We start from the raw sequence: 17,555 nt of genomic DNA, 5'->3' as shown, positions 1-17,555 counted from the left end.
AAACCCTGCTGGTTGGTCAAGAGCTGCCAAAGGCTCGCCCTGCTACATTAAACCCTGCTGGTTGGTCAAGAGCTGCCAAAGGCTCGCCCTGCTACATTAAACCCTGCTGGTTGGTCAAGAGCTGCCAAAGGCTCGCCCTGCTACATTAAACCCTGCTGGTTGGTCAAGAGCTGCCAAAGGCTCGCCCTGCTACATTAAACCCTGCTGGTTGGTCAAGAGCTGCCAAAGGCTCGCCCTGCTACATTAAACCCTGCTGGTTGGTCAAGAGCTGCCAAAGGCTCGCCCTGCTACATTAAACCCTGCTGGTTGGTCAAGAGCTGCCAAAGGCTCGCCCTGCTACATTAAACCCTGCTGGTTGGTCAAGAGCTGCCAAAGGCTCGCCCTGCTACATTAAACCCTGCTGGTTGGTCAAGAGCTGCCAAAGGCTCGCCCTGCTACATTAAACCCTGCTGGTTGGTCAAGAGCTGCCAAAGGCTCGCCCTGCTACATTAAACCCTGCTGGTTGGTCAAGAGCTGCCAAAGGCTCGCCCTGCTACATTAAACCCTGCTGGTTGGTCAAGAGCTGCCAAAGGCTCGCCCTGCTACATTAAACCCTGCTGGTTGGTCAAGAGCTGCCAAAGGCTCGCCCTGCTACATTAAACCCTGCTGGTTGGTCAAGAGCTGCCAAAGGCTCGCCCTGCTACATTAAACCCTGCTGGTTGGTCAAGAGCTGCCAAAGGCTCGCCCTGCTACATTACAGTTTTTCTCAATTGGTTTGGCTCATTTCACGAAACAGAAATGACATTCTCAAAACAACACGTGCAAACCTCCAAACCGCTGGGCACTTGTTCACAACAGATTGGAATTGTTCATTCCTTTAATCAAATTGCAATTGTATTAGCACAACCTTGTAAATGACAAGTGCATTGCCTACAGTTTGCACACATTTCAAATGATTTGGCACATCTTTGAAATGGTTAGGTATAATTGCCTTCAATTAGGCCAACTATCAATTGAAAATATCTTGCTGGTCTAAACTGACTGTTGTTTCTCAGTCAAGTGGTTGTTCTCTGCAAAACATATTGGAGTAATTTCCTTGTGTACATCATCACCTGCACGATAGTTCACTCCACTGTCAAAATCTTTCAGGCACATAATACCATGAAAAACATAATGGTATATACTGTAATATGGATCTCTTGTATCATCTGCTTACGGTCATTGTCAGGTGCAAGTAGAACTTTACAAAACAAGGGGACACATCCGATCACCAATCACACAGTAAGTTTAGTTAGCTGACAGGAGCTATCCAGCAGTATCAATGCTTCCATCAAATATATAGAGCTTGTCCCAGGCCAGCTCGGGGGAAACATCACTGTTTGTGCTGCCATTTCAGGGAATGGTGTAGTCACCCACATTCCCAGTCTTGGCCCATACGATACCCAGACACTCCTGGTGTCCTTGGACCACCTGCACTCCGATCTTATCCCTCTACATGAGAGGGGTTTGGTAGGGCCTCACTTTCTTACATTTGTCGAGGATGAGCAGGAGAGTGAGGACGACAACTAGTGAAACTCCAGCTTTGCTTTACTTTCTTACTGTATGTGTTTCCTTCTTGCCATGAAATGCACCCTCTGCAACTCTGACTAGGAAGGGGTCAGATGCCTGAAAAGTACCGTGGTTACTCATACTACTAGTGTAGGTTATACATAATGTTAGTTTTGATGTGCTTATTGTATGAAAGTATATTGTGCTGTACACATTTCCTGTTACAGTAACCATGATGTATGGCAATTACAGTAACAATTTCCATGGCAGTGTAAGTGCAATATGTGATGTGAAACCTTGTAGGTTACTCTTGAATTACTGTAATCTTTTTAATGTTTGATACACATTTACATGTATTCCTTTCGCAGACGCTTTTATCCAAAGCGACTTCCAAGAGACAGCTTTACAAAAATGCATAGGTCAATGATCCTAAACAACGAGATAGCCCCAAAAACATTGTGGTTAGCCAAAACATGAAGCATACATTACAGTATTGTTGCTTGCTTTTCTACACTTTTGCACTTTTGAGGTTCATGTTGTTTAGTGGTAACTTGTTTGGCTACATGCTCTTATGGTTCTTCTCTTTGGCACTTGCTGTATTTGGGTTTTTCACAATGTATGCTTCATGTTTTGGCTACCCGAAATGTTTGGGGCTATCGCGTTGTTACTGTATGATCAGTGACCTATGCACTCTAGTAAAGCTCTCTTGGAAGTCGCTTTGGATAAAAGCATCTGCTAAATGAATACATGTAAATGTAGATTGAGACACATTTATTCTGGAAAGAAAACATCTACTACAGTAAATTTAGCACAGTGCACATAAAAGATATTTCTAAGGTTCACTGCCATACTGACAAAACATCTAAACATTTTGACCTGCAGTGTTTACACAATGCCAAAGGCACTTTTCATTTTGGGGGCACTGACTATTTGTATGAGAAAAGGATTTAGTTTTGACTGATAAGTTGTCTGTTTTAGGAAAGAGATGACCTTTTGCAGGTGTTCTATGGTGTTTTGCTGAACCATCTGGGTAATTTTGGCAAATGTATGTAAAGGTTTGAGCATGTTCTCTTTTTTCTCGAGAAATGAGCCAAAGCAATCGAGAAGGAACTATTCATTTTGGGGGCACTGACTATTTATATGAAAAAATGATTTGGTTTTGAAGCATGAGTTAACTGTTTTGGGTGAGATATGACCTTTTGAAGGTGATCTATGTAGTTGTACTGAACCATATAGGCTATTTTGCTAAATGCACGTGAAGCTTTGAGAATGTAATTTCTGTTTCAAGAATTGAGCCAAAGCAATCGAGAAAAACTGTAAACCCTGCTGGTTGGTCAAGAGCTGCCAAAGGCTCGCCCTGCTACATTAAACCCTGCTGGTTGGTCAAGAGCTGCCAAAGGCTCGCCCTGCTACATTAAACCCTGCTGGTTGGTCAAGAGCTGCCAAAGGCTCGCCCTGCTACATTAAACCCTGCTGGTTGGTCATTGGACGCCCCACTACAGGGTGCTCTGACAGCCACTGCTACATCCAGACGAGTATTTTGAAAGCATTTTGCGGCTTTGTGAACTTTTATCGGTCCAAGGGGTTCGGCGGAGAGGCGGTGAGGGGATGGGGAACCGGGCTGGTCGTACTCGGAGCGGGGTTGTAGATGTGGAAAAGCCTTTCCACTCCACAGCCCTGCACTGACCCTCTCCAAGAAGAGCTCAACACTGAGCAAGTGCCTCTCGTCTGGCCCTTCTTATTAGTCTTCACAGGGACGTGGAAAGTCTGAATGTTTTCATTCCAACCTGTACTGCCAAATACTTCAGTGCTCTCCTCTCTTGGTCTGTCTCTCCTCTCTTTCTGTCTTACATTTAATCTTCCTCTATCTTTCTTCTTCTCTCTCTCTTCCCCTCTCTCTCTCTCTCTCTCTCTCTCTCTCTCTCTCTCTCTCTCTCTCTCTCTCTCTCTCTCTCTCTCTCTCTCTGTCTCTGTCTCTCTCTCTATCTCTCTCTCTCTCTCTCTCTCTCTCTCTCTCTCTCTCTCTCTCTCTGTCTCTCTCTCTGTCTCTCTCTCTCTCTGTCTATTTCTCACTTCAGAGTCTTGCAACATGTTAGTGTTTCACTTGGAGAGAGAGACAGAGCAGACCTAATGTATGCTGCTGTTTCTCCAACAGTGTATCTGAGTTCAAGACGTGGAGCCATAACACGGCTCGCGCTGGAGTCGGCCTTTTCCCCCCCGGGGTTCTGAGTTCCAGTCATGATGAACATCTTTCGCAAACTCGTACAGGGCATATTCTATTCTAGGTCTCCAGGGGTGCAAAACTTGTAAATGATCATACTGTACCCACATCTCTGTTATTTCTAAGACAAATACCAATATTGATTTAAAAAGTGAACAAAAGTCAATATATTTAAATACTACAGAATACGTCATATCGATACAATAAATGAACAGGAAACAGGAAAGGAAAACCAGTGACTCCTTACCTGGGGTCCTGGGGGCCCCTTCTGTCCTGAGGGTCCGGGGGCACCCATGGGCACGTCCCCATACAGGGGGCACACGGCAGCACACGTCCTCTTCACAGAGTTAGCGAAGGTGGACATCTGCTCCAGCACCACGCGCTTGCACACCTCGATGACGTGCTGGGCGGGCAAGGTGGGACCCTGTGGGACACATTGAGGCTCACTCACCGTCCGCTTGATTTAGACTACCCTGAGCTGAAAGCCTGAGCTGAAACCAGCGGAACAGACGTCCCGCCGTGGCGCTGGCTCTGAGGTGCTGTGAATCAAATGCACCTCGAGTACGTTCTCAGTTTTGATCTATGCCTTTCGAACGAGGGACAGGAATGAATCAGGGCCACATTTCTCAGAGGAGGTAACCCAGCGCTGGGAGGGGAGGTTGGGGCTGTGACAGGGTGACTGTAGACGCGGTGGGGCCCTGGCCCACAGATTCCAAACACCAGGCAGATATGGTGTTTTCCAAAGACAAACGAAATGTGAAAGCCAAGGTGGTTGACACATGCAGGCCTCACACGGCACTTGATATGTCAGCAGGCACAGCCGGAGGCGGGCGGGGCTGTGGGGGGCCTGGCCTCACCCATGGCAGCCTCTCAGAGCAGGGAGGCAGGGCTGGACACAGACGAGCAATGAACAGAGACCAGACACTGCCAGCAATGTTTCGTTAGGCTCATTATGAGATTTACAGCCTAACAAACTGAAACTCTCGCTGTGAGTCAGAAAAACACGAAGCCTAATGAGAAAGCTGTTAAAAGTCCTTCCTGACAACACCAGTGTTACCGCACGTTGGGAGGGCCAGTGACTTCTGACGACCAGACCAATGTTGGAGGAGGAACGCTTCTGGATCCTCCCACTTGCCACTTGAGACTAAAGACAAGAGCTCCTCTGGTTTGAACCAGGATGGGTCCACTTGTTTCGGCTCCATCAGCGGGCCTACCCATGGCCGTGTTTAATACGACCCCTGCTTCACGCTTCTCCCCAGGCTGGCTAATGTGTCGACGTGTATAAGAGAGAGCAGCCAGACCGTCCCAGAATACAGTCATTGTTAGCAGACGCTTTTATCCAAAATGACGCACAGAGGGGATTTGAACCTGTGACCTTCAGGTCTGCAGGTAATTACCCTCCTACAGAGCTGTACCTGTCCCAGGGGCTTGGCCGTGTCATCCAGGCCATGTGAGGCTTAGCTGTGTTTTACAACCTGACTCCACATCTGACTGGAGTTGATGCGGGCTCCCGCATGCTGGTTCCCACCTCTGACCCAGACAGTCAATAAATAGCTTGATTTCAAACATTTGTGTGGCTCTCTTCCAAAACTACATTGGGGGAGATTTTAACTGTATCTTTTTATGTTGTGCGTAGAGTCCAGGACGCTTGGTCACAGTAAAGGAAAGCACTAATGGAGACCCAGGGACTGTCTGGCTTGTCAGGACCGGATTAGACTGGACTGGACTGGAGTGAACTGAATTTGATCGGACGTGGCTGGCGTTGACTTGGTTTGGCTGAACTGGACTAGACATGACATGAATCAGATTAAAATAAACTTGAATTGGCTAGACTGGATTGGACTGGACTAGACTAAACCTAACTGGACTGAGCTTGATGGGGCTGGGCTGGGTTACACTGGGTTGGACTGTGTTACACTGGGCTGGGTTACACTGGGCTGGGTTACACTGGGCTGGACTGTGTTACACTGGGCTGTGTTACACTGGGCTGGGTTACACTGGGCTGGGTTACACTGGGCTGGGTTACACTGGGCTGCGTTACACTGGGCTGGGTGTAGACCTACCGGAGGTCCTGGAGGTCCCTGGAAGCCGGCCAGGCCCCCGTCTCCCCGGACACCCTTCACTCCCACTGGGCCTTTACGACCAGCCTCTCCTGCTGGGCCTCGCTTCCCACGGACTCCCTGGGGACCTCGCTCCCCCAGTCCTCCCACCTGGAGAACACGCACACACACGCACCAACAAGCACGCACACACACGCAGACACACACCCACAGCATCAGTCTTAAAATCAACCAGGACTTGAGCTTTGTTACTGAACATGAAGGGAAGACATCTATCTCACCACTCCTTTGGGACCCTTCTTTCCCTGTTCTCCCTGTGAAGAGAAGGAAAACACCAGAGTGAGCACACACCCACACCAGACACACTTTTGACATGCAATCCTGGAGAAAAACGGCTTTGTAGAACAGTACCGTGGCTCCTTTGGCACCTTGGAATCCCTGGATGCCTGTGTCTCCCTGAAAGATACAATTGGAGATGAAGCAAACAAAGTATTCAGTCAGAGGATTCAACTGGTCTGCTCAAGTCTTTCCAACTGTAAGGAGTCTAACAAGTCTGATCTCCCTGGTGTAAACTTTCAGATTGAGACATGCTGTGTTTACGTCTCCAGAGTGGAAAACAGGAGGACAGGCTAGGTTCCTTTACTTTGCCACTGAATCTCTTCCATCATACTTCAGGACAGCTCACTATCAGTCACCACTCTTTGAAGGCCTACTATGCATGCCGTGGCGCATGGCTCGCTCAGAGGCAGGACGTTGGATGTACTCAGGGAGTCCCGAGAGATCACAGACTCTGCTGTGATGTATGGTGATGTTACAGGCAGGTACCTCCAGGCCTCCATCTTGAAGATAACTTGTGTGTGTAAGTCATCCAGAGAGAGACCAGAGAGGCCAGAGAGAGACTGCAGAAACCAGAGAGACCAGAGAGAGACCAAAGAAAGACCAAAGAAAGACCAAAGAAAGACCAGAGAGACCAGAGAGAGACCAGAGAGACCAGGGAGAGACCAGGAAAAGACCAGAGAGAGACCAGAGAGAGACCAGGAGAGACCAGAGAGACCCAGAGAGAGGCCAGAGAGAGACCAAAAACAGACCAGGGAGAGGCCAGAGAGAGACTAGAGAGAGACCAGAGAGAGAATAGAGGAACCAGAGAGAGACTAGAGAGAGACCAGAGAGACCAGAGAGAGACCAGAGAAACCAGAGAGAGACCAGAGAGAGGCCGGAGAGAGACCAGAGAGACCAAAGAGAGGCCAGGGAGAGGCCAGGGAGAGACCAGAGAGACCAGAGAGAGGCCAGAGAGAGATCAGAGAAACCAGAGAGAGACCAGAGAGAGACCAGAGAGACCAGAGAGACCAAAGAGAGAGACCAGAGAGAGACCAGAGAGACCAAAGACAGGCTAGAGAGATACCAGAGAAACCAGAGAGAGGCCAGAGAGAGACCAGAGAGAGGCCAGAGAGGCCAGAGAAAGACCAGAGAGAGACCAGAGAGACCACAGAGACCAGAGAGAGGCCAGAGAGAAACCAGAGAGAGACCAGAGAGACCAGAGAGAGGCCAGAGAGAGACCAGAGCAACCAGAGAGAGAGCAGAGAGAGAGCAGAGAGAGACCAAAGAGGGGCCAGAGAGAGACCAGAGAGACCAGAGAGAGGCCAGAGAGAGAAAAGAGAGACCAGAGAGACCAGAGAGAGACCAGAGAGACCAGAGAGACCAAAGAGAGAGACCAGAGAGAGACCAGAGAGACCAAAGACAGGCCAGAGAGATACCAGAGAAACCAGAGAGAGACCAGAGAAACCAGAGAGAGACCAGAGAGAGGCCGGAGAGAGACCAGAGAGACCAAAGAGAGGCCAGGGAGAGGCCAGGGAGAGACCAGAGAGACCAGAGAGAGGCCAGAGAGAGATCAGAGAAACCAGAGAGAGACCAGAGAGAGACCAGAGAGACCAGAGAGACCAGAGAGACCAAAGAGAGAGACCAGAGAGAGACCAGAGAGACCAAAGACAGGCTAGAGAGATACCAGAGAAACCAGAGAGAGGCCAGAGAGAGACCAGAGAGAGGCCAGAGAGGCCAGAGAAAGACCAGAGAGAGACCAGAGAGACCACAGAGACCAGAGAGAGGCCAGAGAGAAACCAGAGAGAGACCAGAGAGACCAGAGAGAGGCCAGAGAGAGACCAGAGAAACCAGAGAGAGACCAGAGAGAGAGCAGAGAGAGACCAAAGAGGGGCCAGAGAGAGACCAGAGAGACCAGAGAGAGGCCAGAGAGAGAAAAGAGAGACCAGAGAGACCAGAGAGAGACCAGAGAGACCAGAGAGACCAAAGAGAGAGACCAGAGAGAGACCAGAGAGACCAAAGACAGGCCAGAGAGATACCAGAGAAACCAGAGAGAGGCCAGAGAGAGACCAGAGAGAGGCCAGAGAGACCAGAGAAAGACCAGAGAGAGACCAGAGAGACCACAGAGACCAGAGAGAGACCAGAGAAACCAGAGAGAGACCAGAGAGAAACCAGAGAGAGATCAGAGAGACCAGAGAGAGGCCAGAGAGAGACCAAAGAAACCAGATAGAGACCAGAGAGAGACCAGAGAGAGACCAAATAGGGGCCAGAGAGAGACCAGAGAGACCAGAGAGAGGCCAGAGAGAGAAGAGAGAGACCAGAGAGAGGCAAGAGAGAGACCAGAGAAACCAGAGAAAGGCTAAAGAGAGACCAGAGAGAGACCAGAGAAACCAGAGAGAGACCAGAGAAACCAGAGAGAGACCAGAAAGAGACCAGAGAGAGACCAGAGATACCAGAGAGAGACCAGAGAGAAACCAGATAGAGGCCATTGGGACACCAGAGAGATCATAAAACAGCGACCAGAAAGAGGTCAGAGAGAGAACCAAGAGAGGTTGATGGATTTCCTCACACACACTTCGTCAGCTCGCACTACTGGCGGCCAAAGAAGGTAGCCAACAGTGTGTGTGTGTGTGTGTGTGTGTGTGTGTGTGTGTGTGTGTGTGTGTGTGTGTGTGGAGATGGTGGGGAATAGTGGAGGGCAAAGCTTGGGGGTGTTCAGACACACAGTTAATCCCATCCAGCCAGTCAGACCGAATGACAGTCAGCAACAAATCAAAGCCGCCAGAGGAGTCATCCAGCTGTCTGTTTCACCACTGCATGGGGGCTGCTGTGAATCAGGTGACAGATGACTCAGATTCAGATGACTCTGGGGTAGTAGAGGTTCATGCTGATGTTCCCAGTTTATTAGCTATTTGTGATAAGTACAAGTACAGGTACATTGGAATTCTTTAATCCTCAGTGGCCTATCTAAACCCATGATAAATCATTTAAATCTCTAATAAACAGTATAAGTTCCAACCTTATGTTCCAACCTTATGCTGCCATAGTTATGAAGGTGGAGGTGGATGATCCAGAATCAAGTCCAGATGATATTACTAGATATTATGAATAGTATCTAGATATCTAGAAATAGAGATGACTGTGGGGGACATGGAATCAGATGATTCATATCCTTGGACTCTGGGGTAGAGGTGATTTATGAACAGCCTGAGCTCAGACATGACCCCACAGACAGACCGGAACCTGAGCATCAGGTCAGCTCCAGCATCTTGCCTGTGGGGACTACCGGGAGAGTCACAAACGTGAATCTACGGCTTCCTTTCACATTCCCATGACTTCCCATGACGCCATGAGCAGAAAAGACTTGGGATTGTGGGAAATGCGGTTTTGCGGATGGTTGTATCCTGTCCTGTAATGCAATGCTCCTGGTTTGTCTGACCCTACGGTGTTGTATCGTGTACCATCCTGCGCTCTGCTATCCTCCCTCCCCCGCCCGCCCGCCCCTGCTCTGCTGGTCCTAGCCGTCAGCATGTGAGTGAAGCCAGTTACCTTCAGTCCTGGTCTGCCTGGAACGCCCACATGCCCCTGTGGGAGAAATGGCATGCGTCAGTGGTTCAGAGAGAATAAAGATTTCAAAGACTTTAGGAAAGATCCTTCCGGATCACTCACTACTGGTCCTGGTGGTCCTATTAACCCGGGTCTTCCTGGTTTGGCGGCTGAGCCCTTGAATCCCCTAAGGCCCTGGATGAAGAAACAAGAAATGAGACTTCAGTCTATCAGGAGTCTGTCTGCTGTCTGCTACACACACACTCACACACTGCAGAAACAAGACTTCAGTCAATCAGGAGTTTGTCTGCTGTCTGCTACACGCACACACTCACACACACACACAGCAGAAACGAGGCTTCAGTTTATCAGGAGTCTGTCTGCTCGCTGCTACACACACACACGCACACACAAACACACACACACACACACACACAGCAGAAACGAGGCTTCAGTTCATCAGCATTCTGTGTGCTCTCTGCTACACACATCCAGTAGGGTGGGGAAGAACACTACATTTGACTAACACACACACTCCTATAAACACACTTCTACAAACACACACACTACAACTAACACACACAGAGATAGAGAGAGAGAGAGAGAGAGAGAGAGAGAGAGAGAGAGAGAGAGAGAGAGAGAGAGAGAGAGAGAGAGAGAGTCCAATCCTGAATATGATGGAGGAATGGAGGAGTGAGAGAGGTGGTGTAAAGGACTGCTTACTTGTCTTCCTGGTGGGCCCATCTCTCCTGGAGACCCCTGGGTTCCTTTCTCCCCCTGGAAGACACACAGGTTCAGGTGGTGAATCAGACACACAGGTTCAGTTGGTGAATCAGACACACAGGTTCAGGTGGTGAATCAGACACAGAGGTTCAGGTGGTGAATCAGACACACAGGTTCAGGTGGTGAATCAGACACACAGGTTCAGGTGGTGAATCAGACACACAGGTTCAGATGGTGAATCAGACACACAGGTTCAGGTGGTGAATCAGACCCACAGGTTCAGGTGGTGAATCAGACCCACAGGTTCAGGTGGTGAATCAGACAGGCAGGTTCAGGTGGTGAATCAGACACGCAGTAGAACAGGAGTGCGTTATCTCAGAGAGGATCATGTTACCTTGACTCCTAACTGTCCTCCTCGACCATCTGGTCCCTGTGGCCCCTGATAAGCCTGCATGGAGGAGAAACAGTGATCACACACGTACACACACACATATACCACAGACAAACAGACATAACAGTGTTGTGTGTGTTTACCTCTATCCCTGGGTCTCCATCTCTGCCTGGCAGTCCTGGGTCCCCTATGATGCCCTGAGGACAGAGATACAACACCATCACACACAGGAAGTCATCATCACACACAGGAAGTCATCATCACACACAGGAAGTCATCATCACACACAGGAAGTCATCATCACACGCAGGAAGACATCATCACACGCAGGAAGACATCATCACACACAGGATGACATCATCACACACAGGAAGACATCATCACACACAGGATGACATCATCACACACAGGAAGTCATCATCACACACAGGATGACATCGTCACACACAGGAAGACATCATCACACACAGGAAGACATCATCACACAGGAAGACATCATCACAAACAGGATGACATCATCACAAACAGGAAGACTTTATCACACACAGGAACACAGCACCAGCACAACTTATAACAGGTTATCAGTAAAACAGAGAACACAGGAAGTGATTGTTCAGAACAGAACTCTGGTCACCTTCTGTCCTACTGTGCCGAATCTGCCCGTCTTCCCTTGGATACCCTTGATGAGACAAATAAGAACACACTTTAATATGAAGCATCAATTATGTGGATGTAACGCATTCTAATGTCCAGTAGTGGGTGTGTAACGTATTCTAATGTCCAGTAGTGTGTGTGTAACGTATTCTAATGTCCAGTAGTGTGTGTGTAACGTATTCGAATGTCCAGTAGTGTGTGTGTAACATATTATAATGTCCAGTAGTGTGTGTGTAACATATTATAATGTCCAGTAGTGTGTGTGTAACATATTATAATGTCCAGTAGTGTGTGTGTAACGTATTCGAATGTCCAGTAGTGTGTGTGTAACATATTATAATGTCCAGTAGTGGGTGTGTAACATATTCTAATGTCCAGTACTTTGTGTGTGTGTGTAACATATTCTAATGTCCAGTACTTTGTGTGTGTGTGTAACATATTCTAATGTCCAGTACTTTGTGTGTGTAACATATTCTAATGTCCAGTACTTTGTGTGTGTAACATATTCTAATGTCCAGTACTTTGTGTGTGTAACATATTCTAATGTCCAGTAGTGTGTGTGTGTGTGTGAGACTTCCGAGGCGTACTCACAGGTTTCCCTTTCTCTCCAGCTGCTCCTCTATCTCCAGGATCACCAACAACACCCTGGTGAAACACACACACACACGCACACATGCGCATACACACACACATTTATCAGTGAGTCACATCTCTGCAGTTACTGGCAACCATAAACTAAAATGGGGAATAAAACCGAACCAAAATATTTTGTTTTCATAGTTCAGCCGGGTCCAATAAATAAAAACACTTTTGTGTCGTTGTGGTTCATATTCTGGGATGACTATAGCAACCTAATACTCACTACCAGATATGACAACCCTTGACACCAGACAGTTGCCCCCCCCACTCTCTTACTGGAGTTGCAGTAATCCCCCCGCCCCCCGCCTCCCGCCCCCCGCCACCCGCCTCCCCGCCCCCTCAGGCTTGCAAAGCCCCAGCGCAGGTACACACAGCTGTGTGTGGGGAGAGTGAACACGTTCCAGAACATAGCTGAAGACCTCCGGGTCGTCTCTCCAACACTCCTACAGACATGATTCGTCTGCAGTGTGAGTCAGAGACTGGCCTTCTGGGTGGGGGTGGGGGGCACATATGCCGGATTTAGAAGTGTTTTAAGGGTGTTGAATGTCTTTAGAACAACAAAGGGGGATTGGGCAGTTTGTTTTACCTGTGTTGCCCCCTTCCCCCCTCCCACCCAGGCCTTGTCGTTCTTACCTGCTTCCCTTCTGGCCCCAGGGGGCCCTCAGATCCTGGTCTCCCGTCCGCCCCCTGGAAAACAAGAGCATGGGCATGGTCAAGATAGTACAGTGTGGATCACATGTTCAAGGGGGGAGAGGGGCGGAGCGGAAGGGGGAGAGGAGAGGAGCCGAGCCGAGCGGGGGGGAGCAGAGGGGAGAGGAGAGGAGAGAGGAGACAGGAGAGGAGAGGAGAGGAGGAGAGAGGAGAGGAGAGGAGAGGAGAGGAGGAGAGAGGAGAGGAGGGGAGAGGAGGAGAGAGGAGAGGAGGGGAGGAGAGGAGAGAGGAGACAGGAGAGAAGAGGAGAGGAGGAGAGAGGAGAGGAGGGGAGGAGAGGAGAGAGGAGACAGGAGAGGAGAGGAGGAGAGAGGAGAGGAGACAGGAGAGGAGAGGAGGAGAGAGGAGAGGAGGGGAGGAGAGAGGAGACAGGAGAGGAGAGGAGAGGAGGAGAGAGGAGCGGAGGGGAGAGGAGGGGAGAGAGGAGACAGGAGAGGAGACAGGAGAGGAGGAGAGGAGACAGGAGAGGAGACAGGAGAGGAGGAGAGGAGAGAGGAGCGGAGGGGAGAGGCAGGTGGAGAGAGGAGAGGAGGGGAGGAGAGGAGAGAGGAGCGGAGGGGAGAGGCAGGTGGAGAGAGGAGAGGAGGGGAGGAGAGGAGAGAGGAGCGTAGGGGAGAGGCAGGTGGAGAGAGGAGAGGAGGGGAGAGGAGGAGAGAGGAGCGGAGGGGAGAGGAGAGGAGGGGAGGGGAGAGGAGAGGAGGGGAGAGGCAGGTGGAGAGAGGAGGGGAGAGAGGAGAGGAGACTAGTTACCTTCACTCCCTGGTATCCAGGGATCCCTTCATATCCTGGTTCACCTCTCGCCCCCTTCAGGAAAACTCAGGGTTAGCTACACGCTGCAATTTATCTTCTGATTGTTAAGGAGTCCGATTCTTTCTGCCATACCTACTGTTTGACTCCAGATTTGTTTGTTCACATAATCAATCCAGTCAACAATCAATATTGATGTGATCAAGTAGAAACCGATCGAGGTCCTGGTCCAGGACTACATACCAGTTCTCCTTGCTCGCCGGTCAAACCCAAATCTCCAGGTGACCCCCGAACTCCCTGTAATCATCACCGAGACATCCATATGAGATTGTGTAAGTCTGCTCTACAGCATGGGAACACAACACACCAGAGTGGACAGAGCAGAGCTGGGATGAAACCATGGGGCATGAAGCAGAGGTTCAGTCTAGATCAGAGATGTTTACCTTAAAGCCTCCTGCTCCCTGTAATCCCTTCAGACCTTTAGGACCCCTGTCGCCCTGAAACACAGCACCTCGTTAACACAACAGCTCGTCAACACAAGGGGGGTCAGATGGCTGAGTGGTTAGGGAGTCGGGCTATTGATCAGAAGGTTGTTGGTTCTATACCCGGCCGTGCCAAATGACGTTGTGTCCTTGGGCAAGGCACTTCACCCTACTTGCCTCAGGGAGAATGTCCCTGTACATTTACACATAGTCATTTAGCAGACGCTCTTATCCAGAGCGATTTACAGAAAGTACAATGCCCCTGTACTTACTGTAAATCGTTCTGGATAAGAGCGTCTGCTAAATGACTACATGTAAATGTACATCAGATTGTTAACACAGCAGCTCGTTAACATCTGCAGGGAGAATATGATCTGATTCTAATGTGTTTCATGAATTATAATCCGATTTTAATGGGTGTTTGGTGGATTATAATCTGATTTTGATGGGTGTTTGGTGGATTACCACTCGGCCTCGCAGTCCTCTCATTCCTTTATCTCCTCTGATCCCCTCCTCGCCCTGGAGGAGAGGAGGAAGACTTGGTTAATGACATTCTGACCTTCAAAGCTAACATGCAGATAGGAGGAGATAGAAGCACAGAGGAGACAGGAGAAGGGAGGAGAAGGGAGGAGAAGGGAGGAGAAGGGAGGAGAAGGGAGGAGAAGGGAGGAGGAGAGAGGAGAAGGGAGGAGAACGGAGGAGGTGCATACATACAGTGCAGGACAGGAGTGAGGATCAGGGAAGCTGAGGGACAGAGAGAAAGTGAGAAAGAGAAAAAAAGAAAAAGAGAAAAAGAGAAAAAGAGAGAACGAGAGAAAGAGAGAAAGAGAGAAAGAGAGAGGTGACACAGAAAGGAAAATAGAGGAATGAAAGGAAGGACATAATAGAAAAGGACCAGACATGCAGACAGGAGCAGAGTGGAGGAGAGCAGGTCAGGGCAGGTCTTACCTTAGGGCCTGTCTCTCCAACGTGACCATAGTCCCCTGTGTTCCCCATGATGCCCTGCAACACAGACATGACTAGCTCAGTGAATTAGTAAAAGAACAAACTAAAAAATACACTGATAGTTGACGGAAACCTTTGAATTACAACCCCATCTACTAATATGACAGCAGTGACTAGTATAACACCAATGATTACATCCTTGGAGAGTTGCCTGGCAGGCTGTAAACTGCAGGTAAAATAATCAACTGTAAAGTAACAGAAAGAAATTCCCTCCAGCAGAACCAGTCAGTGTCTGGCTGGCATGCAGCACTCTTGGCTAGTCTCTGCATCTGATTGATGGAATACGACAGTGGAGACACTAAAGCAATCGTTTTTACAAACTGTCAAATGTTTGGGTACCACAGCGAACTGCAGTCTGTGGATGGACTGTGGTTTAGGAGGCGGAATTTGAGTCAAGTCCCTGATGGATTCATGATTATCATAACATGTTCTGTAGCGGGCAGATGTTGAGAGAGGAACCTGATCTGAGCCCAGCTCCTCTGTGGGATCCTTCTGCCGTTAGAAAACAAGACCACAGTCAGGTGTCAGATGTGTGTTTAAGACCAATGATCCCATTTGTGGGAGACCAACCAGAGGGTGGTAGCCCTGGGAATAAGCTGCCGACTGGTCTTCCAATGGAACAACCATTCTGTTTTCACACATGTCGACTTCCCCCGCTAATAGGGAGAAATGTGTTGGCCAACTGGCTGTGTTTCCCTCATCAACAAACACCCCAGAACAAGGCCAGGAGCTCTCGCCATCCGTTTATTTAACCATCTTCTTACCCAGAACCACTGTGTGCACACTCAGCTCTATACGGACCTGCCCATTTAGTTGGTCTGGGGCTAGCTTCAGTTAGCTGGTCTGGGGCTAGCCTCATTTAACTGTCCCAGGGCTAGCCCAGTTAGCTGTGCCGGGGCTAGCCTGAGTTAGCTGTCCTGGGGCTAGCCTCAGTTAGCTGGTCCGGGGCTAGCCTCAGTTAGCTATGCTGGGACTAGCCTTAGTTAGCTGGTCTGGGGATAGCCTCAGTTAGCTGTCCCAGGGCTAGCCCAGTTAGCTGTGCCGGGGCTAGCCTGAGTTAGCTGTCCTGGGGCTAGCCTCAGTTAGCTGGTCTGGGGCTAGCCTCAGTTAGCTGGTCTGGGGCTAGCCTCAGTTAGCTGATCTGAAGCTAGCCTCCTTCGCTTGTTAGGGGTTTACTCAGGTAGACTGGACTGGGGCTAGCCTCAGTTAGCTGGTCTGGGGCTTTCTTCACTTATTCTACTGCGGACTATGTTTCTTTCAGATGGGCTAGGGTTATGGTATATGGGGAGACATATGGGATGGGGTGGGAGGTAGTCAGAGAAAGGGATTGAGGCAAACAACAATGGAGGCAGGTATAGAGAGAGGAGAGAGAGCCAGAGAGAGAGAGAGAGAGAGAGAGAGAGAGAGAGAGAGGGGGGAGTCAGCCAGGGACCACCCAGTGCCTCAGAGGAGACGTCCATCTCTGTGCCCCAGGAAACAGCCTGCTTGGCCGGCAGCGGGGGTGGCTATAAACCCGTTCTGCCCTGAGATAGGTTGCCTGGTTGGGGGCACGGTTTAACTGAGTCACACAATGCAGATGTTCACCCCAACAGCATGCAGCCGTGCATCACTCTCTGTCTGTCTGTGGGTCTGGAGAGTGTGTGCGTTAGAGCGTACAAGTGTGTGTCGGCGTTTGTCAGTACATTAGTGTGTGGATACAGGGTGTGCCTTTTCGTGCATGAACGTGCATGTAAGCGTCTGTGCACAAGTGAAACTGGTGTTGACGTGAACGAGGCAAGTTTCCACCCTGAGAAACCCAACTCTGAAAGGGCACGATGCATGCCCAGCCAAGCCAGCAACTCATTTCTCATGAACGAGACAAGCCTCTGTCCTAAAACACACTACGACCCACATGTTTCCCTTCTCTGGGTCGTGTTTAAAATGCATTATGTTGCGCTTCAACATACCGCCGAGAATTGGAGCTACATCAAAGAGCTAAATTAGTCATAACTCTCAACTGGAAATAATCATGTCTCAGGCCCCAGGGGTGCACAGTCAGATATATAGACGTGTAATGAGATCCTCATGCTGTTTGTTGTCCTCTTTAATGATGCTGTTCAGACAACATTGTTGACCTTTGGGCCTTTTGACGGCCCTGCCTTTTGACCTGGCCCAAACCCTCCACAGCCTTTCTGCAGTGATGACTACTGTTCTCGTTGGAGCTGAGCTAATGATGCTTCACAACATGGTAATGAAAAACAATGATAAACTCTAGACTAGAATGGAATAGAATAGAATAGAGAAAGGTTCTAAGAAAATTGGAATCAGAAAGACCCTGCCATGGAAGCCTGTGTTCCGAAGCCAACTGTGAGTTTCTAGTAAGTCAATATGTGATTTCCTTGGCTAAACTCAGGTTCTCCAGGCAGAGACGCTTGAATGTGAGAGATCATATCATTCCACATCAGCATGATCCTTCAGTCCAGGAATCTCTCCTGAAACAAGTACAGAAGGTCTGTTATCACCTCTGTCATCACTCCCGTTTCACCTCGGGTGAT

The 17,555-nt window shown here is 49.3% G+C and overlaps 1 protein-coding gene across 1 annotated transcript in view; it reads right to left on the bottom strand.

The window, feature by feature from the left end:
* Positions 1-17,555, bottom strand: part of zmp:0000000760 (collagen alpha-1(IX) chain) — a 30,226-nt gene that overhangs the window by 6,739 nt on the left and 5,932 nt on the right. Inside the window, exons 8-24 of the mRNA XM_047029477.1 lie at positions 14,965-15,018; positions 14,482-14,535; positions 13,978-14,031; positions 13,778-13,831; positions 13,538-13,591; positions 12,710-12,763; positions 12,029-12,082; positions 11,418-11,462; positions 10,927-10,980; positions 10,787-10,840; positions 10,393-10,446; positions 9,793-9,864; positions 9,673-9,708; positions 6,220-6,264; positions 6,090-6,122; positions 5,812-5,958; positions 3,996-4,172 (exon numbers count right to left, since the gene is read on the bottom strand). Of these exons, the coding sequence (XP_046885433.1) occupies positions 3,996-4,172; positions 5,812-5,958; positions 6,090-6,122; positions 6,220-6,264; positions 9,673-9,708; positions 9,793-9,864; positions 10,393-10,446; positions 10,787-10,840; positions 10,927-10,980; positions 11,418-11,462; positions 12,029-12,082; positions 12,710-12,763; positions 13,538-13,591; positions 13,778-13,831; positions 13,978-14,031; positions 14,482-14,535; positions 14,965-15,018 (1,095 nt within the window). The remainder of the gene's footprint in view (positions 1-3,995; positions 4,173-5,811; positions 5,959-6,089; positions 6,123-6,219; positions 6,265-9,672; positions 9,709-9,792; positions 9,865-10,392; positions 10,447-10,786; positions 10,841-10,926; positions 10,981-11,417; positions 11,463-12,028; positions 12,083-12,709; positions 12,764-13,537; positions 13,592-13,777; positions 13,832-13,977; positions 14,032-14,481; positions 14,536-14,964; positions 15,019-17,555) is intronic.

Source organism: Hypomesus transpacificus, chromosome 11, assembly GCF_021917145.1.
Source record: "Hypomesus transpacificus isolate Combined female chromosome 11, fHypTra1, whole genome shotgun sequence".
NCBI lineage: Eukaryota > Metazoa > Chordata > Actinopteri > Osmeriformes > Osmeridae > Hypomesus > Hypomesus transpacificus.
Note: the sequence above shows the minus strand (reverse complement) of the source record. Positions and strands in the feature narration are given on the sequence as shown.